At 52.4% G+C, this 27737-nt stretch overlaps 2 protein-coding genes across 15 annotated transcripts in view; one reads left to right on the top strand and one right to left on the bottom strand.

The window, feature by feature from the left end:
• LOC118970612 (uncharacterized) overlaps positions 1 to 13614 on the top strand; it is a 108688-nt gene extending 95074 nt beyond the window's left edge. For 5 of the 14 annotated variants that reach the window (XR_012124451.1, XR_012124449.1, XR_012124450.1 and 2 more), the window contains one exon: positions 6489 to 8308. Coding sequence is in view for 5 of the 14 variants with exons in the window: in XM_073220195.1 (XP_073076296.1) it covers positions 7750 to 7967; positions 13217 to 13614 (616 nt within the window). In the remaining 9 variants the exon portion in view is untranslated. Of the gene's footprint in view, positions 1 to 3719; positions 8309 to 13216 lie in introns of those variants that run through there. The other 9 variants (XR_012124448.1, XR_012124447.1, XR_012124444.1 and 6 more) reach the window with 7 other exon arrangements.
• PDE4A (phosphodiesterase 4A) overlaps positions 1 to 23761 on the bottom strand; it is a 39203-nt gene extending 15442 nt beyond the window's left edge. Inside the window, 1 exon segment of the mRNA XM_073220192.1 lies at positions 23246 to 23761. Within this exon segment, the coding sequence (XP_073076293.1) occupies positions 23246 to 23559 (314 nt within the window). The 5' untranslated portion in view covers positions 23560 to 23761.
• Positions 23762 to 27737: the final 3976 nt, after the last annotated feature.

The raw sequence follows: 27737 nt of genomic DNA, 5'->3' as shown, positions 1-27737 counted from the left end.
GCCCTCTCTGGTCCATTACTCCATTGTTAAAATGAGCAGATTAGACTTCAGCTATGGTCTGATGGGTGCAAGGGGGTGGAGGAGCAAACACAACCCTCCCCTTTCTGGTTCTACCTATTGAGAGCTAGCGTACAATTTTATTTGAATGGTCCCTCTGCTAAGAAATAAGTTTGAAATCTTCCAGACCAAGACAGCAATACCAGTTTCCATATATTCAGCCATTTCATATTTTCTGAGCCAGTCCTGTGGTGAGGTAACAGGGAGGAATTTCATTGACTCCATTTTACAGATGAAGAAACAGGTTCAGGGAGGCAAATGATTAGCTCTGGGTCAGAGAGCAAAGTCATGATGTTAGAATTCAAACCCAAGTCATGGGAGTCCTCAGACCAAAATGTTAACTGCTGCCCTCTGCCTACTCAACCCCCATTTGAGCACATTATTCCCAATAGAGCAAATGTTCCCAGGGGCCAGGCAGATGCCACCCAAAGCAGAATGGAGTGGGAGCTCTAAGAACCAGATCTCCCAATTTTAGGAAAGAAACTAGAAATTTTAAATAGCCAAAAATTCAAACTTCTTTTAAAAACAAACTTCCAAGAACACTGTGAAAACTTCTGCTCAGCAGAAGACACCCACAAAAGAACAAAAAGACAATCCGCAGGCTGGGAGGCAATATATGACAATGGACTTGTATCCAAAACATATAATGAAGTCTCAAAACTCAATAATAAGATGACAAACATCTCAATTAAATAATGAGCAAAAGTTTTTGGACAGGTCACCAAAGAGGATATGCAGATGGCCAATAAGCACAGGTGACATCCGTCTTCCTTTAGGAAATGCAAATTAAAGCCGGCAAGTATCACTTCACATCTACTAGCGTGGCAGAAACAAACAAGAAACAAACAAAAACTGACAGTACTATCAAGTGATGGAAAGGATGGGAGCAACTGGAATGCTCACTCATCGCCAAGTGGTATTGCCGCTCTGGAAGGCAGCCAGTCAGTTTCTGATGAAATTAAACTCACACTTAGCGTATAAGCCAACAAACCCACTCCTATGTATTTACCCAAGATAAATAAAACTACATGTCCACTCAAAAACCTGCAGACAATGGTGGGAATGTAAACTGGTTCAACCGTTGTGGAAAGCAGTATGGAGCTTCCTCAAAAAACTCAAAATAGAAATACCATTTGACCCAGGAACTGCACTCCTAGGAATTTACCGTAAGAATGCAGCAGCCCAGTTTGAAAAAGATATGCACCTCTATGTTTATTGCAGCACTATTTACAATAGCCAAGAAATGGAAGCAACCTAAGTGTCCATCAGTAGATGAATGGATAAAGAAGAGGTGGGACATATACACAATGGAATATTATTCAGCCATAAGAAGAAAACAAATCCTACCATTTGCAACAACATGGATGGAGCTAGAGGGTGTTATGCTCAGTGAAATAAGCCAGGTGGAGAAAGACAAGTACCAAATGATTTCACTTATATGTGGAGTATAAGAACAAAGAAAAAACTGAAGGAACAAAACAGCAGCAGAATCACAGAACCCAACAATGGACTAACAGTTGCCAAAGGGAAAGGGCCTGGGGCAGGAAGTGGGGGTGTGTGTGGAAAGGGAGGGATAAGGGGGGAAAAGGGGCATTATGATTAGCACATATAATGTCAGGTCGGGGGGGCGACACGGGGAAGGCAGTATAACACAGAGGAGACAAGTAGGGACTCTACAGCATCTTACTATGCTGATGGACAGTGATTGTAATGGGGTATGTTGGGGGGACTTGATAATGGGGGGAATCTAAAAACCACAATGTTGCTCATGTAATTGTATATTAATGATACCAAAAAAAAAAACCTGCAGACAAATGTTTACAGAAGTTCTGTTCATAATCACCAAATCCTAGAAACAGCCAAGCCAAATGTGCATCACGTAGTGAGTGGATTAAACTGTGGCAGATCCATACCCTGGGGTACTATTCAGCAATTTAAAGAAAAAGAACTACTGTGAAATAATAAGAAATGTGTGGTATATTTGGTCTCTGCCCTGGCTTCCTGGTACACAGTTCCTGAAACCCTGGTGATCTCCACGGTGAAAAGTGTCTCTCTGTGTATTAAGGAGATGCCAGCCTTCTGGGGACTCCCTGTGAGCCCCTGAATGGGGGCTCATTGCCAAGGAAGCCAATGGTGTGGTAGGTGGGATGGAACTTTCAGCTCCACTTCCACATCTCTGGGGAGGGATGATGGAATGGCGGTGGAGTTCATTACCAATGCAATGGCCAATGATTAATCAGTCATGCCTTCACAACCAATCATCCATCAAAATCCCAGAGAGCTTCCTGGTGGCTGCACATGTCAAGGTGCTGGGAGGGTTGTGCACCCGGAGGGGCCAGAAAGGCTCCATGTTCCTGCCCCCATACTTTGTTCTATGCCCTTTGCTCTTGCTTTTCCAAACATCTGGCTGTTCCTGAGTTATTTCTTTTATAAGAAATTGGTGATCCAGCAGTGACTGTAATGGGGTATGTGGTAGGGACTTGATAATAGGGGGGAATGTGGTGACCACCATACTGCTCATGTGAAACCTTCATAAGATTGTATATCAATGATACCTTAAAAAAAAAAAAGACAGCTCCCACCAAAAAAGAAAAAAGAAAGAAATTGGTGATCCAGTAAGTAAACTGTTTTCCTGAGTTCTGTGAACCGCTCTAGCAAATTAACTGAACCTGAGGAGAGGGTCATGGGAATCTGATTCATAGCCAGATGGTCAGAAGTACAGGTGACGACCTGGGCTTGCAGCTAGCATGGGAGAGAGAGTCTTGTGGACTGAGCCCTTAACCTGTGGGTTCCGCACTAACTCCAGGAAGTTAGTATCAGAACTGAATTAGACTGTAGTCCAGCCAGTTGGCTCCACGGAGAATTGGAGAATTGGTTGGTGTGGGAAAAACCCACACACATTTGGTGTTCTGCAAGAGTAGAAAAGAAACAGCGTTTTCCTTTTTAACTACTGATCCACAAAACAACTTGGATGAGTCTCAGATGAATTTTACTGAGAGAAGGAAGCCAGTGGTGGGGATTACATGTGTCAAAATTCATTAGAACTAATAAATGAAGTTAGTGAAGTTGCACAATACAAAATCAGCACACAAAAATCAGTCACTTTTCTATACACTAACAATGTACAATCTGAAAAGGATATCATGGAAACGATTCCACTTATATTAGCATCAAAATGAAAAAGATACTTAGGAATCCACTTAACCAGGGAGGCAAGAGTCTTGTACACTGAAGATGACAAAATGTTCCTGAAAGAAATTAAAGAAGACACAAATAAATGAAAAGATATCCTGTATTCATGGACTGGAATAATAAATTAAGACTTAATAATGCTAAAATGTCAATACTACTCAAAATGATCTACAGGTTCAGTGCCATCTCTATTGAAATCTCTGTAAGAATATAGTAATTTATCCTCCATTTGCCCCATGGTCCCAAGCACATAAGCTTGCCTGGGGCTTGCTGGGTTTATCCCGCCTTATCTCTAAACATCCTGACCCTCCCCCAAAGCAACAGGCCGAGCAGATACGCCACAATAAAAGGCACCACGCTGCTGCCCCCCACCCTCTCTCGGTCTGTGTCTGTCTCTCTTTGTCTCTGTCTCTCTGTCCCCCTGCTCTCCCTCCCCCTCTCTCTCTCTCCCCACCCCCCCTCTGGGGCAGCCACTCTCTCTTTCAGATAATAAAGTCTCTTGCTGTGGGCCCGTGTCTCCTGAGTCATTTTGGGTAAGGAGGGTCGCAGTGAGATACCCTTTCATTGGTGCCGTGACTTCAGATGAGGCTCTACCATTGACTCTGCTCTTCCTCTGGGAACCCGAGCTGCTCTGGGAACCCCCACTGCCCGATCCTCCTCCACGGGCTCACCGTCCATTTCCCTGGTCGCTTGTCTTCTCGCCCAACACCGGCCTTCGATTTGGTGAGTCTCCCCTTCATGGTCGACTTAAATGTCCCTTTGGAACCTGGGAAGTGACCATTGAGTATCCGGCACCCCCAGGGGCTCCTCTGGGACAGGGGCACCCCCAACCACGACTTTCAGAGTCATGGTTGATCCCCATAGTCGACCCTTCTCTGCCTCCCCATGGTGAGAATCCTCATCCACTGAGGCCCGGTCTCCCTTTATCTACGTTTCTACTCTACTCATAAACTCCTGGTACCAGGTACTGAGCCTCCTTGGCGTTTTTGCCTCGACCCCACAGTTAGAGGTGGTGACGACCCCCTAACTGTGCGTGGTCTTCTCCGCAACCTTCTCAATCGCTCAGGGACGCCTCAGCGACTTCTGAAAGGTCTCGTACTCACCATGGGATCTGGCCCCTCCATTCCCTCAGATTTACCACTAGGGTGCTTACTCAATAATCTAAAGCCCCTCCACCTCACTGGAGACCTCAAACCTGCTGGCTACTGTAATGAGATCTGGCCACAATATCCCTTGGACAATCAGTCTAAAAGGCCCCCAAATGGCTCTTTAGATCCTAAAATTCTCCACGACTTATACAACTTCTGTGAGTGTATGGGCAAATGGAAAGAGATCCCATATATCCAGGCTTTCTCCTACCCCCAAACCAAGCTCTCTCTCTGTCTCCCCTGCAATCCTAAACACCTACTACTTGCCTTGAAGTCCACACCCGTAAGCTTTTTTCATGTTCCCAAATATCCTCAACTGCCTATAAAACCCCTAGACAATGCACCACCACCGGCTCTCTTGTCCCCTCCTGGCTCATGCCAGGAGCTCTGTCCTCTCACTGTATCATTACATCTCAATCTGTATGTTTGTGTCTAAGTGTGTAAATGAAAAATATTTTTCTACCTCCGGATGGTATTAATAAAAATTGATTTAAAGACAAGCGCTTGTAAAAATTGGGCATTCTAAAACTTAGAAAATTCTAATAGAAGATATTAAACATTAATGCTAATTTAAGTTGAACTGAATAGACATGTCCTTATGGTTATCAGCTGCCTAAGTTTACCTAAAGTCATTTAAGTTGATGGTATCTGTTAAATCTTTCAAAGAAAAATGCTTAAGTGAAGTATAGCTTTGTCTAATGTGAGTAACTATTTAAGCAAGTGCCTTAAAAGTTTTAGCAGCTTCCCAAAATCAAATTCAAAAAAGTGCTTTTTACCTCTAGTTCACTCTGATATTTTCCAGAGAGCCCCTGGAACATGTCAGAGGAATTTTTTCTCATTGGGAAAATATTTGGCTAATTTGGCTTATTTACCTGTTTAATTACCTAGAAGGCACTGTCACAGGGAATGATGCTCAACTTTGTTACTGAATGTTTTGTGTTACAGAAATATCCAAATTTCCTTATGACAACTGTCTTACAGTAAGCTCTCATCAGATCTTTAACCATTGTCATTTGTAAGTCTTTTGTCATCTATACTCATTGTTTTATTACTCCTAAACTAGTAAAAAACTAGATTTCAGCAGAACAGGTATTAGTTACATAAGATTAAGTAAACAAGGAAGATGATTTGGTAGCTTTTTGTTTCAAATGTTGTTGATAAAGTATTTTAAGCTTTTTCTCTTAAGCTGACAACAGTTTAGTAAATGACTGCCTTTATAAGCAGAATTGAAACTTTATCTTTCTCTCTACCTGATCCCTCCAGAATTTAAAAACTCTCATGACTACTTTTATATTTCATGGCAGTATGTTTATTTGCACAAGTTCAATAAGAATCTGCTTTCCTTGTAAGAGGACCAATTAAAAACACTGGTTATATTACCAAGGCTTTGACTGGAACGTCATACCTGAGAGACACGTGTGTAAACTCAGATATGAACAGACAGCTTTAAGGAACTAAGATTGACTTTATAAAGCCAACAAAGCCCCTTGGAAGAACTGGCCTGGTACCTTGCTTACAGAGTTCCCAGCAGCCTTACCAGGTGAGTAAGGAAGGTCACTTCCTGGCAGGTGCAGGAACCTCAGGAATGTCTTGGGAACCGCAAGAAGAGAGAAATTCACCCAAATCTACAGGTACTGCAGGCACAACCTGATGGCAAGTCTGGCTTGGCTGTCTGGCCTCGAGAGGCCTTTAAAAGTTCAATCTAAAATTCCTTACAAAAAGTTCCAGCAGAGCACATTTAAAAGATCCCATGTAATCAATTACTCTTCTTGCTGCACTTATGCAAATAATCAAGCCAACTGTTAATTATTTTCTAATAAAAATTAGGGTGATTTTAAAGAAAAGTATTGTTTCAATAATGCAGTCTTATCTATACTGAATCCTAATACCAGTCATTGAGATGTAAACTCGATCCAGAATTCTAGCTTCCCCATGATACCTGGCTATGATTCTCAATTAGACTCTTCATATTTCTAGTTCTCATATTCAGCCATGCATTCTTAATCTGGTCAAGTTTGTCCTTCCAGAATGGAAAATCCAACTCCAGATGTTGCTACCTAACCTAATAACAATTTGTTCTATCTTGCCTAGAAGCCACAAAACTGCAAATAGTAATAGAAATGAAACCCAGAACAGAAGCGCCAACCTTCCGAGGCCCTCTCAACTGACCAGTGATGGAGACCTAGCTGCACCGCGTACTGCGCCCCCTCTCAGCATGAAGCAGCCAGAGCGGTCTTCGCCCCTTTTCCCTAGCAGCAGCTAGGGTGTCTATCTGTAGAGGGGGAATGAGACAGGGACCCTAGGCTTAGAATAAGGTGAGAGCCTCTGGAGAAAGCAAGGCAGGATTCTTTAGCAAATAGACAATACCTCAGCCCACCTTGGGGGCTGGGCAGGCAGCCTTTTGATATGCTCCCAGACCAAGACTCCGGTGTCCCAGAGAGAAATCAAGGCAGGAAATTCCTTATGTTAAATTAATTTTTAATATTCAGAGAACACTTAACAAGTCCTTCCCCAAGGCTTTAGGGATAGTCCCCACCTTTTTGGACAGGCTCTAGCACAAGACCTCAATCCCTTACTCTCTTGAGCTCCACCCTCCTTCAATACTTAGATGATCTTATGTGCAGTCCCTCCCTACAAACCTCACAACGGGGTACTATTCTCCTTTTAAACTTTCTCTCAGAACACGGCTATCGGGTCTTACCCTCCAAAGTTCAGCTGTCTGCCGCTCAGGTCACAAAGCTGGGAGTTCAGCTCTCCCTGCGCTACAATGCCATTGCCATAGACAGGAAAAAACTTCTCCAAACCATGCCCATTCCAAACACCAAGCAACACCATCCCTAACTCCCAAACGGCAAGGACCATACACAGTAATCCTTTCCATGCCAACTGCAGTTAAACTCCAGGGTCTTCCCCTCTAGATACTCAACTCCCACCATAAGCCATTTGTCTCCCCTTATTCCCCTCCCACCAAATCTCTCACAGGTTCCTACTCCTCCACCCTGACGGAACCTCTTACTCTCCACAGTTCGTGCCGCTCATCTCCACTTCCACTCATTACTGAAGAAGTTTCTGCCAGCACGGGGTCCTAAGACCTCCCTTACAACTGCCATGCATCATGCTTCAAGATTGTTAACCCTGGTCTCAACACTTACTCTCTCACCAGACCTATCTTCCCAACACCAGCCCTTCTCTTTCAGACTGTCCAAAAAATTGCACCATCAAGGATTCCCTTTGCCTGCGGGTTGCTTTGCTGCCTACACATAGGTCGCCATCAATGCTATAATTCAGCCACCCTATGTAAACATAGCAATCAGCCCAAATGCAAAAAGTTTCTAACCAAACCTTTACCCAGCTTATATTACAGGATTACCAACCCCTCTCCAAAGATGATGATCCTTATTGAACCTGGAACACGCCATCGCCACTGCAGACCAAGGGCTCATCTGAGGACCGCCCGCCATCAATACAAAAAAACTTCATCGCCCCTAGTCAGCAGGAAGCAGTTACTGGAGACTGACCTGCACCCCTTCCCGAATCCTCTACCACTGATAAAACAGAAAAGGGAGGAATGTAAGAATATAGTAACTTATCCCCCATTTGCCCCATGGTCCCAAGCACATAAGCTGGTGAGAATTATGCCTGGGACTTGCCTGGGGCTCACCCCGCCTTATCTCTAAACATCCCGACCCTCCCCCAAAGCAACAGGTGGAGCAGATCTGCCACAATAAAAGGCACCACACTGCTGCCCACTCCCTCTCTTTCTCTGTCTGTGTCTGTCTGTCTCTCTCTCTCTTTGTCTCTGTCTCTCTGTCCCCCTGCTCTCCCCTCTCTCTCTCTCTCTCTCTCTCTCCCCCCCACCCTCCTCTGGGGCAGCCACTCTCTCCTTCAGATAATAAAGTCTCTTGCATGGGCCCGTGTCTCCTGAGTTGTCCTGGGTAAGGAGGGTCGCAGTGAGATACCCTTTCAATCTCAACAGTGTAATTTGCAGAAAATGTTTAGAAAAGAAGAAAAACATCCTAGAATCTGTATGGAATCTCAAGGAACCCAGAATAGTCAAAACAATCTGGAAAAAGAACAAAATTGAAGACTCACACTTCCTGATTTCAGAATTCACTACAAAGCTACAGTAATCAAAACAGTGTGGTGCTGCATAAAGGCAGACAACAGACTGATGGATCCAATAAAGAGCCCAGACTTAAACCCATGCATATATGGTCAAATGATTTTCGACCAGGGTACCAAGACTATTCAACAGGAAAAGGAAAGTCTTTTCAACAAATGGTGTTAGGAAAACTAGATATCCATATGCAAAAGAACTAAGTTGGATTTTTACCTTACACCATATACAAAAATTAACTCAAACTGGATCAGAGACCTAAATGTAAGAGTTAAAACTATAAAACTCTTAGAAGCTTCAAGACAATGGATTTGGCAGTGATTTCTTAGATATGACACCAAAAGCACAGGCAACCAAAGAAAAATTAAATTGGATTTCATCAAAGTTAATAACTGCATTAGAAGACACAATTCAAGGAATGAAAAGACAATCCATAGAATGGGAGAACACTTTTGCAATGCATATATCTGATAAGGGATTAATATCTAGGATGTATAAAGAATTCCTAAAACTCAATCATGAAAACAAACAACCTAGTTAAAAAGTGGGCAAAAGACTTAAATATTTCTGCAAAGAAGATGGATGGACAATAAGCACAGAAGATGCTCAACACCACTAGTCATTAGGGAAACACAAATCAAAACCACAAGGGGACACCACTACACACACATTAGGATGGCTATTAAAAAAAAAAGAAAAAAGAAAATAACAAGTGTTGGTGAGGATGTGAGAAGTTGGAACACTTGAATATTGAATTACCATGTGACCCAAAAATTCCACTTCTAGGTATATATACCCCAAAGAATTGAAAGCAAGGACTCAAATAGATGCTTGTACACCCATGTTCACTACAGGATTCAGAACAGCCAAGAGGTGGGAGCAGCCCAAGTGTCCATTGACAGATGAGTGGATGAACAAAATAGGATCTATCCCTGCAATGGAACATGAGTCAGCCTTAAAAAGAAGAGATTCTGACACCTGCTACAACGTAGATGAACCTGGAGAACATGGTGCTCAGTGATATAAGTGAGACACAAAGGACAGACCCTGTCTGATCCCACTCCTAGGAGGTCCCTAGAAGAGCCCCATCCACAGAGACAGAAAGTGGGTGGTGGGCACCAGGGGCTGGAGGTTAGTGTTTAATGGGGACAGAGTTTCAGTTTCACGAAATGGAAAGTTCTGGGGATGGATAGTGAGGATGGCTGCATGACATGTGAATGTGCTTAATGCCATTGAAACAGATAGTCAAAATTGGTTAAAATGAGAAATTTTATGTTAGGTTTATTTCACCACAAAAATACCCTCATACGCTATATACTGAAAAAGATGAATTTTACTATGTTAATTTTTAAAAAGTAAATTTAAAAAAAGTAAAGTGGTGCTGGTACTCCTATACCCACTTACACCCACTCTGCACACAGGGGGTCTTCTGGAGCCCTGAGCAAGCCCATTAGCTGGTTAGGCTGTGGGCCTGGACCCAGAAGGCGGGGAGGGGTCAGAATGAAGTCCTTGTGCCACACCAAAACAAACACACAAAAACCACACTTAAGATGGAATATTCTTTGACCATGAGCTTGCTCCTTTGATGATAATGCCCATTTAACTGAGCATCTGCTCTGTACCAGGTCCAGGTACCAGGTTAGACACGTTTAGGTATACAGTGATGATAAGGCACTTATTAAGTACTTGCTGTGTGCCTGGCACTATCAAAGTGCTTTATACACATGAGCCCAGTTACGTCTCTCACCAACTCTTGAGTTGCGTTCTGTTAATGTTCCAGGTCAACAAAGGGACTGAGGCACAGAGGGACAGTGGGGTTGGTGGTTTCACTGCCTGAGAATCACATCCTGCTTCCCAAAGCCAGCCTGGATTTTTGGGGCTCTGCCAAGTGCCACCAGGGAGAGGAACATACCTACATAGTGAGCCCCCTCTCACCCTGGGACTGAAGGCGTAGTTTAGGGAAGGCGAGACCCAGCCCCAGAGGGCACCTGACTAACACTGCAAGCAGATACTGCAGCCCCTGAGGACTCAGCTCACGTAAGCAGGAGCCCAGGGACCGGCATGGGAAGAAGAGGCTCCCAGGGTCCTGCTGTTTGTGCTCCAGCAGGGGAGGTCCCCTGGGCCGCAAAAGGGCAGACAGGATGAGGATTAGGCATGTTGAACTGCAGCCTGAGAGTTGGGGGGGTCTCAGCTACCCCCAGAACTGGACAGAGGCTGTGGGGAGTCACCCCTCCCTGGTCTGCTATTGCTCAGTGTGGCCCAAAGTGAGGCTGGAGGCTGCTCCAGCAATGTCCCAATGAAAACCAAAGCCACAAACCAGAATGGAGGCAGCTGACAAGTGCTGACAGCATAGCCATACATCAGGACAGTTGATCGAAAGAGAAATGACTTAGCCGGGATCCCCTTTGGACAGGCTGACCACTTGGTCGTGTTCTCAGGTGAAACTGCTACCTGCCTGTGGCCACCCCTTGGGGCCCCTTGACCTGCCCACCTGGGCTCCCTGAGCATCACACTGGGCCTCTGAGGGACTGTGTGGCCCCGGGATAGATCCAGGCCTCAGAGAGTTCTGCTGTAGAGGCCTATAGGAAACAAACAAACTGGGAGGGTGGTCGGGAAAGGCGACATGTTCTAGCTGTTAAAAATCCTAATGACGATAAAAGTAGCCGACTGCTGTTGAGTACCACATGCTCAGCATTGTGTAATGCTTGGACCCGCACTAATGTCCCATTGTCAAGAGAATCTGAGGCAGAGAAAGGATGGAATAACCTGGCGACTTAGTAGTAGAAGGATTTGAACCCAAGCAGCTGGGCTACAAACCTGCACGCCGAATCACTGGGCATCTGTCTCTCCCCAGGCAGGCCTGGCATCTCCCCGGGCTCCCTGCCCCACTCCACCTGACTCCTTGTAGGAGGTGCCAGGCAGCCTTTATGGAGAGGCCTGGCATTTGCGTTGTGAAGGTCACATGGAGGTTGAGGGCGGGCACTGGCGTGTGTCTGCCAGGCAGGCGCGTGGTGCCAGGTGACACAGCTGTTGGTGGGGCTCGGTGTGCAAGGAGGGTCTGTATCTGTGTGTCTGCGAGTCTCTGTGCGAGTGACCATGTGCCACACACATGCTGTGACTGCCCTGACTCCCGAGTTGGTATGAGGAGTGTTCCTGCGTGTGGCCGAGTACAGCCAGACATCAGGCACCTGGGTGTGTGTTGCCATGAGGTGTGAGGCCAGGGCTTCTCTGTTCTGTCCCTGAGTCACTGTGACCATAGGTCAGCTGTGGGGTTCTGTGTATCCTCACGAGGAGCCCCATGCCTAGCATAGTAAACAGGTGACCCCAAATGCCTTGTGTGTGGGTATTCTGTACCCATGTGGGAAAGCACGTGTGTTTCTAAGGGGTGTGAAGAGACTGGTGGGTGGCAATAAGAACAAAGTTAGTGTACCCTGAGAATTCTGAGAACCTAAAGGCCACTACCCTGCCCCAGCACTGTCCAGCCAAGTCTAAATACCCCCCAGGAGTTCCTGCAGGAGCCTTCCTCCCCACCTCCACCCCAGACTGGTCTTCAGCCTGGCAGGCCCAGCATGGGAGTGGCGGGTGGGGAGTAAAGTTGGAGGCACCAAGCAGAGCAGAGCTAGAGGGACCTGGCTCAAGTCCAGTGGCCTGGGAGCAGAGCCCAGGTGAAGCAGGACACCCTTATTTACTGCCAGGGTGAGTGCCAGAAGCCCAAGTTTAGGGGCACAAAGAGGGTGAAGGGATTCCATCTTGGATAGGCAGAAAGGGGGCAGGACCCTGCATGCATTTTGGGGGCCACCACCTGCCGGAAGCCCTCAGCAGTACCCAAACGTTAAGGGTCAGGGAAGGGGGTAGGGTTCCAGGCAGACCCTGGAAGCCACTTTGGGGATTCCCCCCAAGGGAGCCTGGGGCTCCCCCCAGAGCAGCCAGAGCCCTCCCTTGGCAAAGGAGGGTACTGGCCACCAGCCACCCACCTGACAGGTCTGCCTGAAGGATGCCAACAGGTGTCCTCATCGCTGAAGGAGAAGTGGACCACCGACTCAGTGCCGACGGGGGGCAGTGCCAGGGCTGGGGGCCGGGGCCGGGCCCGGGGCCCTGTACCAGAGCGCATGGGTGCCAGGCGCCGTCGGGGGCCGCATGGGAAGGGACGTCCAGCGGTGTGGCGTGCACTGCTCGCCCAGCCGGCCCAAGGTGTCTGCCGCAGCTGCGGGCGCCGCCTCCACACCTGTCCTCCCAGTGACACCCCCAGGGACCGCCCCGGGCGCTCAGGCGTCCCCGTGCCCTCAGCGCTGGGGCCCTGAGGAACTCTGTGCACACTTTCCGCCTGCCCTCCTCCCCCAGCGCCTGGAGGGGGCCCCTGAGCTCCGGTTTCCCGGGCTCCAGGCCCGCCCCCCTTGCCTCTGGCACTGTCTCCTCTCTCCCGACCCTGACGTCGAGCTGGGACAGCTGGAGGTCTCTGAACAGTCTCTGCCCCAGAGGGAACCAGACTCGCCTGCCGACTGAGGGGTCCAGTGACAAAAACTCAGGGGAGGGACGACCGATGGGGGGAAGGTGGGGCAGGGGGCCTGTAGGGGATGCAGAAAAGGACAGACAGGACGAGAAACCCAGAGAGAGGCACGGATTCCCCCACCACACACACACCCGACCCCACGCGAGGCCCCCAGAGGCCGCCACCCCTCTTACCCTTCTCTCCCTGCCCCAGGCCTCCCTGAATCCCGACGCTGGGCCTGCGCCCTGTCACTGCAGTGCCCCCTCGCAGTCTGTCTCGCGACCCACGTTCTAGACAAGTGCGTGCGGACAGAGCAGCAAGAGAGGACGAAGCAGAGGACCCTCTCCTGGCTTCGGAGAAGCCCCCAGAGCCGGCCCGTGCCCACCTCCGGGCTGCCAACCTCCAATTCCAAGATAAACGCACACCGGGGAGCCAGACAGGATGTGGCCTCCAGGCTCCTCACCCCCAGGCTTCCCGCCCCCGCGGCCCTCCCCGGGGCTGGCCAGGAAAGGAACTGCCGTTCTCAGAGCCCGGCGCACGCGGTAACATCACCGGGCCGCTTGGAAGGCCACCCCCAGAGGGCAGCGCTGGCCCGTTTCACAGGCCGCTAGACTGAGGCTAACAACACACGTCCCCAGATCACTCTGGGTGGCAGGCAGATTGGCCTCACCCCCCACCCCCGCAGGGCCTGACCGCAGCCTCAAGTCTGCACAGGAAGTGGGAGGGATGGAGTGTTTATTGAGCGCTTACTGCATGCCCTGCCGGCTGTCTCCACGGCAACCTGCCGGGCAAGGATGATTTTTATCTCAGCCTGGTGACGGAAAAGGAAAAGTGAGGCTGGGGAGGGTCAGCTACAAACCCCAGACCTGGGGCGCCCGGCTGACCAGGGCAGACTCGAGACCACGGCCACTGGCGTGCACTTACCCGGCACACGCCTGGCGGCCAAAGTCCTGGAAGCTGCGGAGAAGCCGAAGGCGCCTGCGGAGAGTCGGGGACGGGCTGGCGAAGAAGACGGGCGAGGAGGGCGGCGACCGCGGGCGGCGGGGTGCGCGCGGGGCCGGGGGCTCGGGCAGGAATGCCTCGTCCTCGGCTGCCGCCGCCGCCGCCGGGAAGGCCGCCAGTTGCAGTTCGGGGATGCGGCCCAGGCCGTGCGGCCACGCCATGACCGCGAGGGGCGCGGGGCGGCCCCGCCTTGGCGGGCGTTGGGAAGCAGCGCTGCCCGTCCCGCGCGGCCCGCGCAGGCCGGCCGCCCAGTCCTGGGGCCCACGGGCCCCACCCCTTCAGGCCGCCTCGGCCCTTCCGGCTTCGCGCTGGGGCCGCCCCTGGGGCGGGGCGGGCCTGGGGCGCTCGCACCCCAAAGGGCCCCCGCAGCTCTCACAGCCACCAGAAGCGTCTTTACAAACACCTGAGGTGCCCCCGTGGTGTTGAGATGCCCCACAGACTTCAGGGGCGACCCCAAAGTTCCTCAGACGTCCCCCAAAATCCCACAGAGGGCCACTATACCTTCAATGTTCTTACAAAACCCAGAAGTACCCCCCAAATCCTTGGGTTCCCCACTAAAACCTAGAGGTGCTCTGAGAGGACCCCATAGACTCCAGGACACTCCCATAGCTCCCCAGATGTCCCCTTGTAGTATCTGTATTATTACTGAGACATCCCCCACAAACCCCAAGAATCCCCGGATGCACCCACAAATGCCAGGGATGCTCTGAGCCCATGAAATTCCTTCAGATCCCAGGACCACCACCATGCTTGCACAGATGTCCCCCAAATTCCCTAGAGGACCCTCCCAACACCCATAAGTCATGCGGAGACCCCCAGAGGCACCCCTAGAATTCCCCACACAGAGCATCCCCACAGACCACATGAGAGTCCCCTAAATCCTGGGGTCCCTTACAGACCCCAGGAATGCTCCCAGTTCCTCGGATGTCCCCAAATCCCTGAGGGGCTCCACACATCCCTGAGATGTCCACACAAATTGCGGGAACCCCAATATAACCTCAGGGGTGCCTTCAGACTCAGGGGGTTCCCCCATAACCATGGAGATGCCACCAAAATCCTGGAGTGCCCCACAGGCCCCACGGGCACAACCAGATTCCTCCACAACTCCAAAGATATATACAACTTTAGTCTCTCCAACATGCACCCATAATCCTTAGGGACACCCCCAGAAAGCCCCCACAGCTTGAGACATGCTTTATAACTGAGGTATCCCTAGAAGCTCCGAGTGCACTCACAACTCCTAGACACACCTAAGACTCCCCCAAGTCCTGTCACTCCTTAGAATCTCTGAGGCATCTCTTAGATTTGAGGCCCCCACAACTCACAAGGTGGCCCCAAGAACCCAGCCTCCCCTCAGCATAACAACATACACAGATGGAGACTTTGGATTCTCCAGGGATGGCTCTGTATGCCCACCCACTGTGACTCTGTCAGGGGGGACACATCCTTTTATAGATAAGAATCAGATGAACATTCTTGAACTGTCAGCCTGTGAATACCTTTCTCTCTCTACTGTTGGCCCCGATGTCCTGGGGTCCAGAGTTGAGTGGCCTAGGCTTGAGTCTGGCCTCTGTGACTTCTTAGTCATTTGACCTTGGACCAATCAGTACATTTCATTGAGCCTTGGCTTTCCCACCTGTAAAATGGGTATAATAATACCATGCACCTCATTGATGGACGTGTCAAAGGTTCGTAAAACTGGACGTAGAAAGCACTCTCTGAATGTTACCTACAATTGTTATTATTTGACAAAACATTTATGGAGCGCTCATAATGTGCAAGCCACTGACTGTACTAGCCAGAAGATGCGGATGATGATGGTGGTGGTTGTGGTGGTGGTGGTAGCTAAGCTCAGAATGCTTCCTGTGCATTCAGTGCCTCTAGCTATGATCTCATTTAATGCTCACAGAACACCTGCACTGTGATACTATTGTTGTCCCCATTTTACAGCTGGGAAACCCAAGTCTTGGAGAGAAACAACCTGTTCAAGATCACACAGCCAATGAGTGGCTGAACCAGGCCCTGGACCAATGCTTGCCACCCTCTACAGGCATACTTCAGAGATACTGTGGGCTTGGTTCCAGACCATCACAATTTAGTAAATATCACAGTAAAGCAAATCAAATGAATGTGCTAGTTTTCCAATGCATATAAAAATTGTTTATACTATACTGTAGTCTATTAAGTGTGTAATATCATTATGTCTAAAAAAGTGTATGTACCTTAATTTAAAACTACTTTGTTGCTAAAAACATGCTAACCATTATCTGAGATTTCAGCAAGTCATAAACTTTTTGCAGGTGGAGGGTCTTGCCTTGATGCTGACGGTTGCTGGACTGATCAGGGAGGTGGTGGCTGAAGGCTGGGGGTGGCTGTGGCAATTTCTTAAAGTAAGGCAGCAGTGAAATTTGCCACATTGATGGACCCGTCCTTTCATGAATTATTTCTCTGTAGCGTGTGATGCTGTTTGATAGCATTTTGCCCACAGTAGAATTTCTTTCAAAATTAGAGTCAATCCTCTGAAACCTTGCCACTGCTTTATCAACTAAGTTCATGTAATATTCTAAATCCATTGTCATAATTTCAACATGGCCCTACCTGAGCTTCTGGGTCACCTCCCTGCCTCATTTCCTCCTACTCACCCCCTTCCGCACTCTGCCCCAGCCACACTCTTCCTCCAACACATCAGACACAATTCTACCTCAGGACATTTGCACTGGCTAGTTCCTCTGCTTGTCATCTCTTCACAGAAACTTCAACAGAAGTAGATTCCATCTCAAGAAATCACTTTCTTTGCTCATCCATAAGAAGCAACCAGTGGAGCAGCCACAACATACACATTTATTAAGTTCACCATTGTATATGGGCCATTGTATATTCTGGCTCCCCAAAACAATTACAATAGTAACATCAAAGATCACTGATCACAGATCACCATGATGAATATAATGATAATGAAAAAGTCTGAAAAACTGTGAGAATTACCAAAATGTGACAGACACAAAGGGAGCAAATGCTGTTGGAAAAATAGCACCAATAGACTTGTTTGAGGCAAGATTGCCACACATCTTCAATTTTAGGAATACAGTATCTTTGAAGTGGAATAAAGTGAAGCACAATAAGGTGAGGTATGCTTGTATTTCATTACTGCCTTCCTAGAGAGTAGCCTGTTCCGACATTTCCCCCTCAATTGCCTCTTCCATGAAATGTTAATGCCACTGATAAGCTGTGTAACTACTTATGTACCATGTGTATACTTGGGCTTTACACATTAAAGGAAGATTTTCAAGAACCAATTTTTACTCCCTTGGAGGTGATATCAACTCATCAGGAATGCCAGGTTTCCCAACCTTGACACTATTGATATTTGGCACTGAATAATCCTTTATCTCAGAAGGTAATCCTATGCTGTTAGTAGCAGGAGAGAGAATCCCTGGCCTCTCCCCACTATTTGCCAGCAGCATCCACTTAGACATGACAACTGAAATGTCTCCAGCCATTGCTACATATCCCTTGGGGGGCACAACTGCTCCCAGGTGAGAACTCTTGCTTTAAGCCCACTGAGACCCATGCCCTGGTTACGAGGACCCCTTGTCCAGGTACAAACAGAAAGAATATGCATTCATAAAGTGACTTGCCCAGGGTCACCCAGCCTGGAAGGAACACAGTCGGATTATGGGTCCACTTGTCTAGCTGCAGAGACTGGGATTTTAAGTACTGGTTGACACAGGCCCTGCACAGTTCAGCTTCTTTCCAGCCTAGTGACCTGTGTCCTTCCTAGGAAGTCAGATGTAAACTGAAATCTACATTCAACCCTCACCACGACCCTGGAAGCCCTACCTGAGCTGGGGGTCACCTCCCTGCCTCATTTTCTCCTACTCACCCCTTTTGCACTCTGCCTCAGCCACACTCTTCCTCCAACACATCGGACACATTCCTACCTCAGGACCTTTGCACTGGCTATTCCCTCTGCTTGTTATCCTCTTCCCTTAGGCTCACTTAGTGTCTTCTCCCACTTCATTTAGGTCTCTGCTGAAATGTCACCTGTTCAAAGAGGCCTTTCCTGACCCCAGGGCCCCTCTTTTCTCCACGTCCCACATCACCATCTGGAATTATCATATTCCTTTACTTGCTATTTCTTCCTCACCCACTAGTCTGAGAACTCCAGAATGGCAGAGACTGGGTTTGTTTCATTCTTTATCAGAACCTGAAGATGCCCAGTGAGTGTTTGTGGAACAAATGGCCCTGTTACAGATGCAGAAACTGAGGCTCAGACAGGTGAAATCATTTCTCAAGGTCACACAGCAAGTCCAGGGCAAAGGCTCCGGACTTTGAGCTTTTACCAGTGGGTTTAGATATGCGCCCGCCACCTAAACTCCATCCTTACCCTGCCAATCTGCAGTTCCCCCATGTCGAAACCCTAATTTCCTGCAACCCTGCAATTGAAGAGATTGCAGTCAATCTGTTACTGGTGAGAGGGGGGGCACTCTGGCAGCCAGGACCCAAGTTTGTGGTTTGGGGGACGGATTGGAGAACACCCTCTTTCTCTCTACTGATGTCATTTTAAGGAAGCGCAGTTCTCAAAACACCAGCTCCTGGCTGCCTAGCCCAACGTCAGCCATCTCGGCCTTACCACAACTATGGGGGTGGGCAGATGGTATTCAGCCCTGGTTTACCGATGGGGAAAGGGAGGCGCAGGAGGCAGATCACTGACCCAGTTCACACAGCGAGTCAGCGGGCAGGGCTGCAATCTGAATCTCGCCCACTAGTCTGGAGTCCAGCAGACCTGGTTGTAATCCCAGTTCTGCTCTATGACGGTGGGCAAGTCACTTTGAGACAGGGACCGCGGGTGTAGTCAGAGTAGGGTGAGGGCCTCCGGGAAAAGCAAAGCAGGATATTTGCAGTCAGAGCAATGTAACTACATGTAAGGAAACCCCCCTACCAAAACTCTGTGTTAAACATTAAGCTCTAGTCATTCTTCAGTGAGATCAGTCGGTGTACCCCAGACAAAGAAGAGTAGCACATGTTTATTTTAAGCTAATTATTTATAATCATGTGTAAGATTCACTTTAGCCTGCTAAAAGGCCCAGACCTATGTGCTGTCTTTCCTCCTTCAGATCTAATGAGGTGACTTTGCAAATTGGGCAAACTAATTGAGCCGCAGGCCCAGCCATAACACAGTAAAAGGCAAGAAGGATTCCACCTTAAAGATAAGATTGCACTTAACTTACTCTTTAGCAAACAAGGCCTCAGCCTACCTTGGGGGCTGAGCAGGTGGCCTTGTTGCCTATGCCCCGGGACTAAGATGCTGGTATCTCAGGGAGAAATCAACAGAGCAGGAGTTACTTGTGTCAAGTTACTTGTAAATATACTAGGACCACTTAGTAAGTCCACACCCCTAAGCTTTTTTCATGTTCTGGAAAAATCCTCATCTGCCTATAAAACCCCTAGACAATGCACTCTTTTGTCCCCTCCTAGCGTGAGCCAGGTGCTCTGTCCTTTCACTTTATCTCTAAATAAAAGCCTGTTCCTTGCTCTCCTACCTTGACTGTTCGTGAAGCTCATTCTTCGGCTTCGTGAACAGGAACCCCGGCATCAACTTGGTCTCTTTCCTCGGCAGGAATGGAAAGCCAAAGATACTGGACATTGAAAACGCAAGTTGGTGTTGGGAGGCCCCGGCAAGGGTATCCGCCTGGGCAAGGGCGCGGAGGTGAGACGGGAACTCAGCGTCCGCAACTTTTCCGCCAAGTTCCTCTCCATCCGCCAGGCGGCCGCCTCCACCGCGCTCGGCTGGAGGCGGAGGATGGGGGTAGCGGCCTGGTTCCAACTCAGGCAGGGCGAGGGCCTCACCCGCAGCCTGCGGTCGGCCGGACTGGCGCCCGCTCTCCGAGACGTTCGATAAACATGAAATAATGATACGGGACGCCGCGATAGTGGCGACGGCAGCGACTTTGCTCTGCGTGGGGACCAGAGTCCCGGGGGCGTGTCCGGACTCGGAGCGCACACTCAGCCTGTTCCTTTGTCGTCGCCCAGCAGAGGGCGCGCGGAGGGCGGGGCACGAGCAGAGACCCGCTCCCAAAACACATCCAGGGATTGGGAGCGCCATGAACACGTGGAGGCGAGGACCCAAGCAGGAGACTGTGCCCAGAGGCCAGGGAGAGACCCCAGTCTGGCTGCCTCCACGCCCTCCTGGGGCCAGGCAGTGTCCCCCTCGGTGGGGAGAGTTTTGGGGGTCGGTACGTTGGCCCCGCCCCCAATTCAGGCAAGTACCCCCACCCCAACCATCACCACCAGTTCTTTTTCTCCATCTGCCTCTTGACAGATCGTGGTGGTGCCATGACTCACCCCAACAGGGCGCCAGGAGCGCGGGCTCATCCATCCCCAGGTCTGGAGGGGGTTGTGGATGCCATCTCAGATGGGGAACAGTACACTCTGAGAGGGGGAGAGTGTTTTCTGTGGTTCAAGTGTGGACCCTGTTTTTGGTTACCGCGCGGACTGCAAGGTGGGTAGTGGCAGAACCCCCTTTCTGGAGCAGCTTTCTGGCCGGCGGGATGCCCATGCAAAAGAGAGAAGTTCCCACTGGAGGCCCTCTCAGTTCCCCCTTTCTCTCTCTGCCCTGGGTTAAGGGGAGGATGCTGGCACCAATGCCCTCCCTCCCACCACAGCCACTGGAGTACGCTATACAGGCCCCACAGTGAAACAGAAACCTGACCTGCTGCCGGGATGTGGTGGAGGTTCCTGTTTTTATTCCCCACCCTGGAAAAGGAGGGTCGACCCAGGCCCCACCTTCTCTTCCCTGAGTCCTGGTCCCTGAGTGACTCTACTGCACATTCACTGTATGTAGTCCTGAACACATCCCCAATCTCACAGAACTCTCAAACTGACCCTTGCCAGGCAATGCCTGTAAGAACCCCACTTTTCAGATGGGGAAACTGAGGCTCAGAGAGGGCAGAACATTTTTGCATCCAACATTTGTGCTAGGACACACAGGCATCAGACAGACCTGTACTGGAATGGCAGCGCTGCCATATCCTGATTGTACAAGCTTGGGCAAGAAAGAGAAGGGGCTTTGTCCCTCTGGGCCTCAGTTTCCCTATCTATCTAATCTCCTGGGGCACCGGGAATGACGACTTGGGGTAAAGTTCCTGGCGTGGAGCCCAAGAGTGAGCCATTATGAGATGGATACCACTAAGCTAATGATGATTATCAGCACGCAGCCACTGTCCCCTGAGCATCAGCACTCTAGAGAACAGGGTAGGGGAATCCCTGGGGCATAAAAGGAAATAGGGCCCAGTTCCTACTGCGCCGCACCCCCGCCTCAGTCTCCCAGGACAGTGGCCTGCACCAGTTTGGCGCACTGCCCCCGTCTCGGCATTTCCTGTTGATTCCAGCTTGTTTTCCTTAAGCGTCTTTCCAGGTCTCTTGGGAAATAGCACGCCATGTGTGCTGGGCCCATGACACTCCCTCCCTGGCGGGGGAGGGATGCTGGACTGGATATGCCCTGAATGGAGGTGGGGGGGGGGGCGCCTGGGGGCCTGGGGGGCCTGCTGGTCGTCCCCAGAGAGAGCTAGAATGGTAGAGTCATTGCCTAGCAGGGCCTCCCCTGGGAACTCCAGGAGTGAGAAAGCCTTGGTGATGCTCCGAGCAGAGAGGCACCCATGGGGGCCAGCACAGCCCACAGTCAAAGCAGCCAGTCGCACATGTCACTGGAGCACACAAAATCAGATCCTGAGCACCACCAGAGCAGGTACATTTAGAAGGGGTTGGAGCACAGCACACCAAGCAGGCGAGAACACACCCCAAAAGTCAGAGCACTGACTCCGGACAGTGGGCACACACATAGCCTAGAGCCCTCACAGTGTCTCAGTCAGTGTCCCAGGGAACACAGACGGTCCCGCTGACACAGTCACACTGTCCTGGAGTGTACACATCACAGTACTGCCATCACTGCATGTGCTGGGAACACACAGTGTCCTAGGAGCACACACAGTCACTGTTACAATCACAGCCTCCCAGGGGCACACACAATGTCCTGAGAGCACATACAGCCATACTGCCAGTCAGTATTCCAGTGGCACACAGTCAACGCTGTCACAGTCACTGTTCCGGAGGCACACAGAGTCACCCTGCAAAATCACTGCATGCCAGGAGCACCCAAAGTCACTGTCACAATCCTGTCCCAGATGCACAGTCACATAACCACAATCCTGGGAGCACACACACTGTCACAATCACGGTGTCCCTGAAGCACAAAAGCCTCACTGTGCTGGGAGCACACAGTCACCATGTCACAACTATTTTCCTGGAAGTACACACAGTCATGCTGTCTCACTCCCTGCCTCAGATCACACACAGTCCCACTGCCATCGTGACAGGACCCGGAAGCCCAGGCAGAGCAAACAGCTAAGGCAGCCACAGCTGGACGGACCCCCCACAGCTGGACAGAGCCCAACAGCTGCGGCACACTCAGGCCAGTGCAGGCTGCTTTCAGAGCCGGCTGGACTTGCTCCTAACCATCACTATCCCCTCAGGAAGGCAGGGACTCCCACACCCAGCACTAGGGCTGTATACCCCCTGGGCACTGTTCCCTCCCTCTAGGCAGCTCTTGAACCCCAACACTCCTGCCTGGAGAGGGGACTCCAACCCAGCACACAGGCCGCCAACGCCGTGTGCCCCCAAGAGACCCCTCTGGATTTCTGACCCCAGGTGCTGCAGGGTGAGCGCACAAACGCCCCCCCCCCACCTCCATCCCAAACGGTCTGCCACTCCCTAAACCCTAACAACTCCTCAGCCTAGAAGAAACAAGGCTCTGGAGGAAACACCGTGGTCCTTGCAGGCCCCCCCTATAGAGTGCTCCTCGGACCTCCCCAAATACAGTGAATCCAGCTTTCAGTACAGCCCCTTGCAGGGAAGTACCCAGCCTAGCCACTGTCCTGCATTGTCACTCACTAAGGATATAGATCTCTAAAGCGGCAGCCCTCAGCCAAGACCCCCTTTATAACCACAAGGAGCATGGCGACCCCTAGATCGACTCCAGGACCGGCTTCAGTAGTAAGCCTCTTGGACAGTGCACCACCGGGGACCAGGCCCCGGACGCCCCCGCAGTAGAACTTCCCCCACCCCACCCCCGCCAGTCACACTGACCCCACCCGCATCACAGCGCCCCCTGCGGCCAGGGGGGCGATATTCGTCCTCTGCGCGCCTATCCGCTCCGCGCGCATCCGCCGCCCGGAGTCTTACCGCCTGCAGCTGCCTCCGCCCGCGCCGCCGCTGCCGGTGCCGTGGAAGGACGAGGGCCAGGACATGCGGGACGTACGCAGGCCGGGCCGGTCGCCGGTGTCCACGGCGTCGGCGCGCTCTATGGGTCGGTGTGGATGCCGCTCGGGCTCGGCGCGCTCCGCGCTGTCCGAGTAGCCGCGCTGCTGGATACGGATGGGGGTCCGCGGCTGCCGCCACAGGTGCTGTGGAGGCGGCTTTAGGGTGGCCTGGCCCTCCCGAGGTCCAGGGAGAGACAGAGACAGGCTCCTCTCCGAGGGGACGGCCGGGGGCTCCATGGCGCGGCCCCTACCTGCGCCTCAGGGAGCCCTGGTCTCTGAACTGCACCCTGCTCAGCTACGCGCGGGCCGACGCCGCGTCCAGGGCCCCTCGGGTGCGCCCGGCCTCTGTGGGGCCATGGCGCCCCGGGGACAGACCCGGGGGCGCTACGGGCCGATCGCCCCCGGGCCCGGCGCCGAGGCTTCCCGTCGGCACCTAGCGCTCTGCTCCGTGCTGGGCAGCGCTCTCCGCGCTCGGAGCCCCGCTCGGCGCCAGCCCCGGCTCCTCCGCCCCGTCCCGCCCCTCCCCGCCCCCTGCCCGGCGCGGCTGTCAGCGCCGCCCCCCTCCTCCTCCGTCCGGGCCAGTGGGGGGCAGCCACCCAAGGAGGGGGGCCCCCTCCCCGCCCACGCAGAACCCCGCTCCCGGAGGGGAGGGGGCGCCGGAACTCGGCTCTCTCTAGAGCGCCCACTCTGGCCGCGGAGTGCACGGGATCTAAGGAGTTAAACGGTTAATTCGAACGGGAAGACGACACCCGACTGGTTGCCGCTATGTCAGTCAGTCCGTCCATCATGGCGAGGGCGGAGTCGGGTGCTGGCTTGTCCTCGCCGCTACCCCTGGCCATGGGGAGCGCGTGGGGAGTGGTCCCTGCGCCACGGACGCTGTCCCTGCAGCGGGCAGCGGCTGTGTTCGGGGAATCTCGTTGGTGGGTCGGAAGATGGAGATGGTGTGTGCCCAGGGCGGGACGTGCGCGCACGTGGCCCCTTCCGAGGGTTGTCTGTGTTTTGGGTGTCGGCTGGAAGTGTGTTTGCGCACGTGGTTGGCTGCTGCGGTCTTCCTGATTCTCTGGATTTCGCTGATGTGTATCTGTGTGGGTCTGTGGGTGAAGGATGTGGGCGCACGCGTGCTGCCTGTTTGGAGGGTGTGCGCCTCTGTGGGGTCTGTTTGGGTGGCCTGGGGCTGTTTGTGTACCCACGCGTTTACGTGTGTATTGTGGCCGGTCCGTGCTTGTGGAGTTGTGCACGCGTTTCAGCCTCTGTTGTTTGTGGTGTCTAAGGGAGTCTGTGTGCGTTGGTGTGTGTGTACTGTCGGCCTGGGGCCGCTTTAGATTTTTTCTGGGGTGTGTTCTTTTGGTTCCGTGCAGATCCAGAACACCAGGTGTCTGATACCCTGGCTACCCTCCCACCGCTCTGTGTATCACCGCCTTTTGTAAAAAGATTCTGCAGAGGTAAACTGAGGCAGGTCGTCGGCAGCCGCGGGACGCATCCCCGTGCCCTTTTCAGGCGAGTAAACAGCCGCGCCTCCTCCCCGCAGCCCCAACCAGCAGAGCCCCCCTTCCGGCACCTAAATCGGGAGTCGCCGTGACTCACGCTCCCGCCTCCCCCAGCGCCGCGCCGAGCCACCGAGCAGAGAGCGAGCGGCATCCGAGCGCCCCCCTCATACCCGCCCCGGCCCCGGCCAAGCCCTGATGGTGGCCCCATAGGGAGAGCGCACTGGCCTTAAGGCCCCACCTCCAGGACTGCTGAGCTCTCGGACACTAACCCGCTCGGGAGCACGTTCGCAGAACGAGGCCCCTGCCCCCGTGCGCCCCCCTTACGGGCTCCCTGGGGCAGGCCCTGCAGCCTGCCACCACCCTCCCCCCAACCCCTGCACTGTTCTTTAAAAAAGAAAAACAGAAAGAAAAAAAAAACGAATTCCCCCCACCCCACAAAATTCTGGTATCCAACCCTCACCGCCGCTTTTCTTCCTGCCAGAGGGGGCTCAGCGTGTGGGTGAGCGTTGAGCAAGAATCGACAGCCCCCCACCAGCAGATGCCGGGTATCCCAAAGGCCAGGACTGTGTCCCCCCACTTCTCTCAGGGACCCTCCCCCCTGAGAACATTCCCCCAAGTAAACGGCTTTAAGGGGCAGGCAAGGGCTTGTGGGTCTTCCCCAGATCATTTGAGGAGCCTGGGCTGCGCCAAATTGTAGGGGCGTCAGGGCTGGAGCGTTGAGCAGCGCTCTGGGAGGGTAGTGTGTGGGATGCTGGGTGGGGGTCAGGCCACAGCAGGAATTGCAGCAGGAAGGTAGTAGGTAGTAGGAGCTATGGGATGGATCAGGCTGAACCTGAACCCGAAAAAAGCTAGTTTTGTTTTTTTCTTGGTGCGGGGTGTGTGTGTGTGGGGAGTAATTAGACCACTCGAGCAGGGATGACAGTCATCTCCAGCCCCCACCTGCAGATGAACCATGGTACCATGACCCAAGCAGAGAGACCAGCTGAGTAGATAAGGGGGTGGGGAGCTTGAGGATGCAAACAATAGTGGCTTGGGGAGGATGGTGTGTGTGTGGAGAGGGGGTGGCATTGGGGCGGGTAGGGGCCTGGCAGGCAGTTGGAACCAGCTCAGCTGACCAGCTTTCAAACTCATCTTTGGGCCAAGATGGGACTGAAGTGCCCCCAGAAGACCCCAGATGAGAAAGATCAAGAAAGTGCAGTGTGAAGCTGGGAGTCACAGATAGCTCTCACATATCCCTAGGAGAAAAAAAAATGCCCGTCCAGACCTCCTTCAGGATCCTACCATCCCCTTTAAGGCCTGGAAGAAACTGCCTCCTCTCAGGGGGAAATAGAGGCACACAGCAGCCTGGCGGGAGGCTCACTCCCTAGCCTGTGGGAGCTCTCTGAATGTGGGAGTATCACTGAGGACTTCAAGAGTTGCCACCCTTTCTGCATTCCCTCCCCTTACTGACTCAGGCAGCTGCATAATGGAAGAAGGGGTTTCTTGAGGCTGTAAGGGGTGCGGGAGGGATGTCTGACCCACCAGGCTCCAGTTTCAGCTAGTTTTGCAAATGCAGGGAGCCTAGAGCACAGAACGGTCTGGTGGCTGGACCCAGCCCAGCTGGCCCTGTCCCTCCGTCTCACCTCCCAGCCTGGCCCCCCTCTCTTGCCTACCTGTCAGCTCTGGTGATGGAAATCCGCGGAGGGATCAGCAGTGGCAGTGTGGTGGGACGCGACGGCCAAGGGACCCCAGGGTCGGAGGGCTCAGGCTCAGCCCAGCCCAAGCCGGGACCCGTGGAGAGGCGACGTCGAGGGCGTCGGAGGTCGGCCCCTAGCATGTTGGAACGGCCGGGTTCGGGGTTCTCCCGCGGCCCCTGAGGAGGGTCAAGGGCGGGATGGGGGCACACCATGGCCAGGGAGCTCTGGGCCTCTGCCCCCAGTAACATCCGTCTCTAACCACCTGAGAGTGGCTGCTGGGGGTGTAGGCTCCTTGTGTCCCCCACATGTCTTGGCCATTAGCTGATCCCTCGCACAGAGGGTGCCTTCTCACCCCTTATATTTAAGGGGTATCCCTTCTTAGATGTAATTTTTGTGGGGCTCCTTTTGCTGTCTTCATGCCTGTACACTGTCCCTCACTGTGAAATCGCTAACACAACACCACCCTCCTCTTGATCTTAATGTCTGCCCGCCCCACACCTGAGATCAAGACCTGACTTCCAGCGCCCTGCCTCCACCCCACAACCCTCTCCCCACTTAAGTATCCTTCTGCCTCTGGACTGAACGTCTCTTAATCCGGGCAGCAGGAGAATAAAGGAATCAAGGATGTAAATTGAGGCACGGGAGGGCAGGACTCCCCGAGGTGTCTTCGAAGTGAAACCGCTGGTGGTGAACAGCGGCGATCACTAGAGGGCGCCCGTCTCCCCCCACGGTCCAAGCCCCGCCCCCAGTCCGGGCCCCGCACCTCGCACCTCGTCCAGGATCCCGGCCACAGACAGGGCACTGAGACTCCTCTTCATCCCGCCAACCTAGCGCGCCGTGGGGGTCCCGGGGGCCATGTCGACCCTGGCCAGCGCCTCCTGCAGGACCAAGCCGAAGGCATCCGCCATTAGCGCCCTGGGGCTCCCCCTGCCGGCCGAGCCTGAATCCTCTTGCACCCGAGCCGATTGTCTCTCCTGGGGCATGACGTCAGCAAGTGGTTGACGCACTGCCTGTCGGTGACATCGCCCGCTAGTTGCCAGAGCGATAGCTGACGCACGGCGGGGCTCGGGACAGCGCCAATGCCCGGATCGGCCACTGGGAGGCTGGGTCGCTCCAACCCCCACCCGTACACACACAGGGGCTTCCCCGCCCCGGGGATCCCGCGGAGAAGACCGGGAGCTCCCAGCGCCGGCCGCGTACAGCGCGTGGTCCGAGCCGGGGGCCGGAGGAAGCGTCTCCGAGCTGTTGGGCT

This window comes from Manis javanica, chromosome 13 (assembly GCF_040802235.1).
Source record: "Manis javanica isolate MJ-LG chromosome 13, MJ_LKY, whole genome shotgun sequence".
Taxonomy (NCBI): domain Eukaryota; kingdom Metazoa; phylum Chordata; class Mammalia; order Pholidota; family Manidae; genus Manis; species Manis javanica.
The sequence above is the reverse complement of the archived record's forward strand: the minus strand, read 5'-3'. Positions and strand labels throughout refer to the sequence as shown.